Source organism: Emydura macquarii, unplaced genomic scaffold, assembly GCF_026122565.2.
Source record: "Emydura macquarii macquarii isolate MOO-44397 ecotype Brisbane River unplaced genomic scaffold, CSIRO-AGI_Emac_v2 contig_691, whole genome shotgun sequence".
NCBI lineage: Eukaryota > Metazoa > Chordata > Testudines > Chelidae > Emydura > Emydura macquarii.
In genome coordinates this window covers 14,438,084-14,446,464 of record NW_027130828.1, presented here as the reverse complement: position 1 = coordinate 14,446,464, position 8,381 = coordinate 14,438,084, and the positions used below count along the sequence as shown (strand labels likewise).

Here is an 8,381-nt window from a genome sequence, read left to right as displayed (position 1 = left end):
CTTCGTGCATTCGGACGTATTAGTATTAGTGTACGGGATGGATGGCCTTTCTCTCCCAGGAAAGATAAATGCCATTGAAGAGGCTGGGTTTACAGGGAGGTTCCTTATTTACTACATGTTAAGCTGAGGCATCAAATTATTTCTGATTGGACCTAGGATCCTCTTGGCTTCTTGCCCGTGAAGTCACGCTTTCCTGTAACTTCCTCTTCTTTACAAGCAACTGAACGGAAGAGTGTTGCTCTCAGAGCATGTCTCAGAGCCGACTTGTTTTCAGTTTCTCTTCCCCCTCTTCCCTTTGCCGTGAGAACAGGTTCTGGGCACTGACAGCAGGGTGAGACACAACCTTTCAGAAGTTTTCCCTTGCTAGAGTCTTCCATTTTCACTCATGGTTCTTTCCACCAGATGGTCACTTCCTGAAGATGTTCAGGAGAGGGGCACTTTCCCATCCAACCTGCTTTCTGCTGTCTTTGGCCATGCTCTTCCTGTCGCAGATGGAAGCCAGAAGCCTCAATCCCTGTGTGGAGGTATGTGATTTCTAAATAACCAAATCCTTTTGTTTCTCAGGGGTACCATTTCCCTGCCTGGGAGATTTGTGTCACCAGTATGCTGGTGTGTTCCTCTTCCTGTGGGGTGTCTTATCTTTTGGCAGTAGCATTATGCAGCTTTGCAGAAAGCATACAACACCGTGAAAACAAACTCTCAGCACCAGAAAAAGTAGCTTTGGTCTATTTTAGCTTTCTTTCCATATGCTGGTATTGCTAAGGTGCAGTTACTAACCACAGGAGAAGCTGTTGGATCCCACTCTCCTACAGCCATAGACTCAGGCCATGTCTACACTACAAAATAAAATTGACCTAACTCACATCAGCATACAGCTACCGCAGTAATTACATCGCTTGTGCATGGCCACGCTTTGCCCCTTGTGTCAGCGGTGCACGTCCTCACCACGAGCGCTTGTCTCAATTGTACTGTCAATGCTGGGCATTGCTGGATGACAGCTGAAAGCCAGTAACCGTCGATGTCAGCAATGCAGTGTCTACACTGACGCTGCGTCGACCTAACCATGTCAGCCTTGACTCTACACTGCTCGTGGAGGTGGAGTTATTAAGTCAATGTAGTGGGGCAGTATGTCGGTGGGAGTGAAATTTAAGTGTGGACACTTCCATAGTTAGGTTGACATCAGCTGCCTTGGGTCGACCTAACTATAGTGTAGACCAGACCTCAGACCCTGTAGTAGTCCTACTGTAAGCAGTGATATTTTACATTATTACTGTAATGTATTGCAGAGTTGTTTTTACAACAACCCCAGCTAGTTGCCTCTGGTCAGCAACATGTTGCTGAGTTGATTTATTTATAAAGGTGAAGGCTGGAAACAAAGTGTTCTCTAAGAAATAAAGTTACATGTTCTGTAAGAATTAAGTTTAATGCTGATTTTGGATGATTACTGTCTGAGTATATCTGTTCCCTGGTGAATTACCAGCATCACAAAGACTCTGGTCTTTAAAAACTCTGGTCCAAATTCATCACTGATATAAGTAGGCATAATCCCAGTGGATTTGCGCCTAATTACACTTGCAATGATATTGGCTATTGGTTCTGGAAGTAGAAATGCTGTTACAAGAATAGATGCAGATGTTTGGACTATACATGATGTTACTTCCTGTTGCTCTGTGCAGCCCAGAGGATCTGCCTGTTACAAAGATATTTAGCCTGCACTCTGTAGTTTCCTGGTGGTTTAACTTCCTGGCACTTTGTGGAATCCAGATGTTGATCGATGGATTGGCTCTGTGACTATATTGCAGGTGATCCCCAACGTAACCTACAGATGCATGGAGTTGAACCTCTCTGGAGTTCCAGCTGAAATCCCACCTTCCATCCAGAATTTGGATCTGAGTTTCAACCCACTGAAGTCACTGGGCTCAAATTATTTCTCAGCAGTCTCTGCCCTGAGGTTTCTGGACCTCACTAGGTATGGAACCTTTCACACTGGTGTTGTCCTACTTGATGTAGATGAGGCTTTTGCATCACATTGATCAATCCTGTTTCATACTAGACAATGAATGCACTGACATAGGGACAGACACTGATATTGTGCCCTCTGTCCTCTTGTGTGGCTCAAAGGGTTGTGGGTTCTAATCCTACACCATAATTTAGGCTCACGCCCAGTGCTATCACTGTGATGCTGTTCTAAGGTGCATCTCCTGCACTTTTATCGGTGCTGTCCTTTGGCTGAGGTGTTAACTAACTTCACTCGTGTTCCTTTCTGGTAGATGCCCAGGCAGAAGCGGGTTCTGCTCTGAACAGCTGATTGTGTCGAGAGTAGCACTTCCTTACTAAAAGGATCTGTTCCCTGTGTGCATTCTGCTTTACTACTTCTATTAGACTGGCAGAGCCGGCTCAGCTAAGAGAGGATGGGCTGGAGCCCCTTCCTTCTTGTGCATCATCATCACAATTGTTTCCTGAGTTCCCATCAGTGACCCCTTGTTTTGACAGCACATGGGCAGCAAAGCATTTGCACTGGTGTCACTAAGGACATAATCTGGAGACAATGGGGGTGTCATGGAAATATGTGAAGGCCCTGATTTGACGCACACAATCCGCGTTATTGGTGACAATGCACAAGATAAATAGTACCCGGCGTGAGTCTCAGGTGACGTTTTGTGGGTGGCAAGTGAAGAAATAGGCATCTTTTTAGTTGTAAATAGGGCACATTTGATCTGGAGATCACCCAGAGATAGTGAATGTGGAAATCCAGCCACACCACTTCTACAGAGCTGAACTGCACTTTAAAGAGCTAATGGCAATGGTGAATTATAATAATAATTATTATTACTATTATTTACATAGTGGCATTGGTACATGCACCACCCTACAGACATGTCAGAAGAAAAGCAACCTCTTCTCCCCTCCTCCAGAGCTTGCATGGTAATTAAGCCTGTACTTACTGGCACATCTCCTCCTATGATGGAATTCTCTCCAGTGCCGATGGCCCGTTTCAGACACTACACCCACTCGACAAGTGCCTCACGTGAGATCTGAGTTCTAGTTTTAAGTGGTGACTTTGGCCTCGCATGAGGGCTATCCGATCGGGGATGAATTCTGCCCTGAGTAGACAAGAGATCCAGCCCCATGTTTGAGCAATTGCTGAATGCTGCTATGCTTGCCAAGGGTACTCCCTTCTAAACCTTAGCTGTTTACTGTGGTTGTCTCCCTCCAGTTCAATGAGATGTTTCAGGGCTGGGCTGGGCATTGCTACATCTTGTGGGAGTGGAAAATCCACCCCTCTGAGAAACGTAAGTGTGCCAACTGACTCCCGGTGTAGACAGCGCTAGGCCAACGGAAAAGTCTTCCATCAGGCTAGGACTTATCTACTTTTGAATGCTACAGCGGCAATCAATGTAGTGTTTCAAGTGTAGCCGTGATCTACGCCAATGAGCAGGGTTCTCCTGTCAGCATAACGAATCCACCTCCGCAAGAGGCGGTAGCTATGGCAATGGAAGAATTCTTCTGTCGATCTCGCACTGTCTACGTGGGGACCAAGGCCGGCTTAACTACATTGCTCAGGGGGTGCAGATTTTTCACGCTCCTGAGAGATGGAACTGGGTCGATCTAATTTTCTAGTGTAGACCAGCCCCTAGCTAATGCCACGTGGGGAGGTGCACAGGCTAAGGGACAGGAGAACCCTCCCGTTGCTGTATTGAGCGTCTACACTGAAGTGCTGTAGCATTTTAAGTGTAGGCATAGCTACAGGTAAGGTTTCCAGGTTGAGGGTAGAACTCTGTATCCCTATACTCCAGTTCCTCACCTTGGTCTTGTCTACACTAGTGTTTATGCCGGCAAAACTTTTGTCACTCAGGGGTGTGAAAAAACACCCGCCTGAGCGACATACATTTTGCCAGTATAAGCACTGCCATGGACAGCACTGTGTCGGTGGGAGATGCTCTGCTGGCGACATAGCGCCGCTCATTTAGGTGGTTTTATTATGTTGGCAGAAGAGCTCTCTCCTGTCAACATAACATGGCTACACGAACGCTCTTACAGCGGTACCGATACAGCTGTGCTGCTGTAAATTTTAAGTGTAGACTAGCCCTGACGCTCATTGCTGAGAGGAGCAGTCGGCCTTTCATTCATCTCAGGATGTTAGGAGCTGAAGCTGTGTTCTGTGTTGTTCTAGTGACAGTTTCCTTTAGACTAGCGATCGGATCTCCGATTCCACCTGTGACTAAAATACATGTGACTGACTCTTTATAAGTCTCTGCTGCTGGAACTAAAGGACTAAGGTTCCAATTCAACAAAGAGTTTGAGCAAATGCTTAAGTACATCCTCTATCCACCAAAGCACTTAAGCACATCCTTACCTTTGCTGAATGGGGATGGACTGCTCAATCAAGACCTAAATCCTTTAGGCCAAGTGGTAGAGGTTTATATGTATTGTACTGGAAGTCCTGGGCTTCAACCCGGCTGTTGAACCAAGTGGGATTGGTCACACAGCGCATAGGTTATATAGGCAATTTGGTGATGGAGGCAGTGTTGCCTAGTGGATAAAGCACTAAACTAGGACTCAGGAGAACAGGGTTCTATTTCTAGCTTTACCACTGGCCTGCTGGGCGACCTAAGGCAAGTCACATCACCACTCTGTGCCTCAGTTTCCCCATCTGTAAAATGGGGATAATGGTACTGTCCTCCTTTGTAAAGTGCTTTGAGATCTATGGATGACCAGCACTATAGGAGAGCTAGATATGATTGTTATTACAGAGTGGGTGTCCAACATGGCGTTTGAACCCAACTAGACCTCAGGCATTCAGGATGAGCTTCCCTAGCTGAGGTTAGTATGTAATCCACATGAGGAGTACGTGTGGGTTGTTTTCCATGTTTCATGCCTGAGTCACTTAAGAGGTTTACGAGTCTGCTACTGCTTCCAGCTGTGGGGTTTCTAGTCTGCTAGTTCAAGCGATAGAGGCTCATGCATTTAGCACGGAAGGTTCTGGGTTCGAATTCTGGAGTCTGCCCAAAGCAGATTCAGTTACAGACAGAAATTCCATTCCATGATGTAGATTCAGGGTCTTCCCATGAATTTTTGGTAACTCCACTGCACTCTTCAGAGTTGAAAGTTTCCTTTCGTTCCAAAAATGAAGGCTGAGGTTGTTAAAGCTGCCTGAGGAGATTTTGTCCAGTTCTCATGAAACTGAAAGGGAATGAGGTATCCAGATCTCCTAGGTGCCTTGTAAAAATCTCAGCTTCAGTTTCAAGGCCCTTTGGTGGTGAAGAAACCCTGAAACATCAATGGGTGCTTTTAAATAGGACGGAAAGGCGTTAAAGGAAGCCTGCACTATGCCTGACTGTGGACATTTCTGTAAATCCCTTGCTTTCAAATTTAATTCCAGATTTAGGCAGGGCAAAAGAGATGCGAGAGACATGTTCTATATGTCTGCATTCATTTCCTTTCCACTAAGCTGATTTCTTTTTGCCTGGTTGGGCAGGTCTGCATCTCTGGGTGATAATGCTGTGTTCACACACACACATCTGGTGTGATAATATTGCCCCAGGTTTGATAATGCTGTGTCTGAAAAGCTGCCTCGCTTGGTAATGCTATATCCCCAAGTGCACTTGGCATGAGGACGCAGCATCTGGATCCAATGCAATAATGCTGTACCCATGTGCATGTGTATGTGTGACAGAAGTGATAATGCTTCATGCATATTATTCTTTCTTCTTGCATAACAGGTGTCACATCCAGACAATTGCAGATTATGCTTTTGAGGATCTTCATAACCTGCTCACCTTGATTCTGACTGGAAATCCCCTCTGGCACCTGGGTCCAACAGCCTTCCATGGTTTGACATCCCTGCAAAGACTGGTAGCCGTGGAAATGAACATATCCTCACTAGCTGACCTGCCCATTGGAAACTTACATACTCTGCAGGAGCTGAATATGGGCAAGAACCACGTAGACTCTTTGAAGCTCCCCAAGTATTTCTCCAGCCTGGCTTTTCTCCAATTCCTGAACCTTCACTCCAACAGGATTTCGTCTATCTCCAGAGGAGACCTGGATGTTTTGCAGGGAGAGAAGGGGGCCAACCTCACTTTAGTGCTTTCTATCAATGATATAAAATATATTCAGCCGGGCGCCTTTGCGGGGATTCATCTTCGGGAGCTGTCTCTGAGGTCTTGTTTTGAGAACTCCGGGGTTATGAAGGCATGTATCCAAGGCCTTGCTGGCTTACAGGTCCACAGATTAGTGCTCGGAGAGTTCAGGAACATTGGGAGAGTGGAGGACTTTAGTAATGGGCTCCTGGATGGACTGTGTCAGGTGCAGGTGCAGGAGTTTGTGCTCATTCACTTCCAGAAGTTCTGTAATGGCACAGACACTCTCTTTGACTGCCTGGTCAACACCTCCACTATTCGGCTGCTGAATATCTTCCTCAACCAGGTGACAGCGGTCCCTGCCTCCAGAGTACAGCAGCTGGAGTGCAAGTTATGCAAGTTTATTGAGGTGCCTGCCAAGAAGCTGTCCTCCTTCAAAGACCTGAGAGTTCTTCGGATCACTAAGAGCAAATACCTCACTGGCTTCTTGCAGCAGTTTCAGGATCTGCCTAACCTGGAGACCCTGGATCTGAGTGAGAACCGGCTCAGCTTCATTCAGTGCTGCTCCTTTCACCTGGCTGGGACCCCCAAGTTGAAGCACTTGAACCTGAGCTTCAACTCCATCATCAGCTTGTCTGGAGGCTTTAATGTCAAAGAGCTGGTATCTCTGGACCTCCAGCACTCGAAGCTGAATGGCGTTGGCTCCCTACCTGTCTTTCTCTCCCTGGGGAAACTCGTCTACCTTGATATTTCCTACACCAGCACTCACGTCATATCCCAGTACGTGTTCTGTGGCTTGGAGTCCCTGCAAGTGCTCAAGATGGCCGGCAACTCCTTTCAGGAGAACAACCTGGATAACATCTTCATGAATCTGACCCAGCTGCTCACCCTGGATGTTTCCAGCTGTAATCTGATGCAGGTGTCCCTGAGCACATTTGCTTCCCTCCATAAACTGCAAGAGCTAAACATCAGCCACAACAAGCTGCTGACCTTTGACCCCCTTGCCTACGTGCCTCTCCAGGCCCTCACTGTCCTGGACATTAGCAGCAACCAGCTGACTGTGCTGACAAAAACTCTGGAGAGCCTGCCAAGCCGCCTGGTCTGCCTGGATCTCTCTGACAACCTGTTGGACTGCTCCTGCAGCCATCTGAGCTTCCTGGAGTGGGCCAAGGAGCACAGAGACCTGCTCCGGAGCCCCGAGCGGGTGCTCTGTCACAGCCCTGAGCACGTGAAGAACGTGAGCGTGCTGAACTTCGACCTCTCCTCCTGCCGACTCAGTGCCGCTCTGGTGGCCACGTCCGTGGGCATGTCCCTTGCTGGGGCTCTGTTCCTCTTCCTCATTTACAAATACTACTTCAACCTGTACTACGGGCTGGTGCTGCTCAGCGGGTGCAGGCGCTACGCCGAGAGGGACGACACCTACGATGCCTTCGTCATTCACTCCAGCAAGGACAACGACTGGGTGAGGGAGGAGCTGGTAGAGACCTTGGAGGGGGGGATGCCCCCCTTCCACCTCTGCCTCCACTACCGGGACTTCACGCCGGGGGTGCCCATCGCCTCCAGCATCATCCAGGAAGGGTTTCTGAGCAGCCGGAAAGTCATCGCTGTCATCTCCAATCACTTCCTGGAGAGCAAGTGGTGCAGCTTTGAGTTTGAGATCGCCCAGTCCTGGCAGTTCGTGGAGGGCAAGGCCGGTATTGTCCTGATCGTCTTAGAGGATGTGGATAAGGTTCTGCTGCGGCGCAGGCTGGGGCTGTCCCGCTACCTGCGGAGGAACACCTACCTAGAGTGGAAGGACAGGGAAATAAGCCGGCACCTCTTCTGGAGGCAGCTGAGGACAGCCTTGCTACATGGCAAAACCTAGAGCCGGGAACTGGTGCAGCTCATGGGAACAAACTGTGCGGGTGCTTCCCCGTTTCTGCTCTCTGTGCCCGGCCCTGACTGAAGGCCAAGGTTCAGGAGCTGGGTCTCCAGGCGGTTTTTCATGCGAAGAGTCCTTTGACGCTGGAGGTATTTAATTCTCCTGCAGCATGAGAGTGGGGAACCTGCCAAACACTAGGCCCTTCGCTCAGCTGCCTTCTCTAAGGTAGAGCGTGTGAGCCCGGGTGTCGGGTGCAGCTGGGATGGTTCCCCATGGGCAGGCTGGCCTGGCGTCCATCGGTGCCTGCTGCCACTCCATGCTGGCCGGGTCTTGTGAGCGAAGCAGAGTCAGCCCTTGGACAGGAGGCAACAGAGCCACGCTAGTGCTTTCGTTAGGGGGTGCTCTTGCTTTGGAGCCAGGACTGAGCTACTGTGCAC

At 48.7% G+C, this 8,381-nt stretch overlaps 1 protein-coding gene across 1 annotated transcript; it reads left to right on the top strand.

Moving 5' to 3' along the window:
• The first annotated feature begins 419 nt into the window (after nucleotides 1-419).
• TLR4 (toll like receptor 4) lies at nucleotides 420-7,947 on the top strand. The gene is made up of 3 exons (XM_067541626.1): nucleotides 420-524; nucleotides 1,803-1,969; nucleotides 5,724-7,947. Exons 1-3 carry the CDS (start codon nucleotides 420-422, stop codon nucleotides 7,945-7,947), a joined length of 2,496 nt encoding a protein of 831 aa, XP_067397727.1.
• The last annotated feature ends 434 nt before the right edge of the window (nucleotides 7,948-8,381 follow it).

Excerpts from the sequence above, each read along its gene's own strand:
- TLR4 (XM_067541626.1), top strand. The coding sequence starts at position 420 with ATGTTCAGGAGAGGGGCACTTTCCCATCCAACCTGCTTTCTGCTGTCT. Across the intron at positions 525-1,802 it reads GCCTCAATCCCTGTGTGGAG|GTGATCCCCAACGTAACCTA; the intron begins GTATGTGATTTC and ends ACTATATTGCAG. Across the intron at positions 1,970-5,723 it reads AGGTTTCTGGACCTCACTAG|GTGTCACATCCAGACAATTG; the intron begins GTATGGAACCTT and ends CTTGCATAACAG.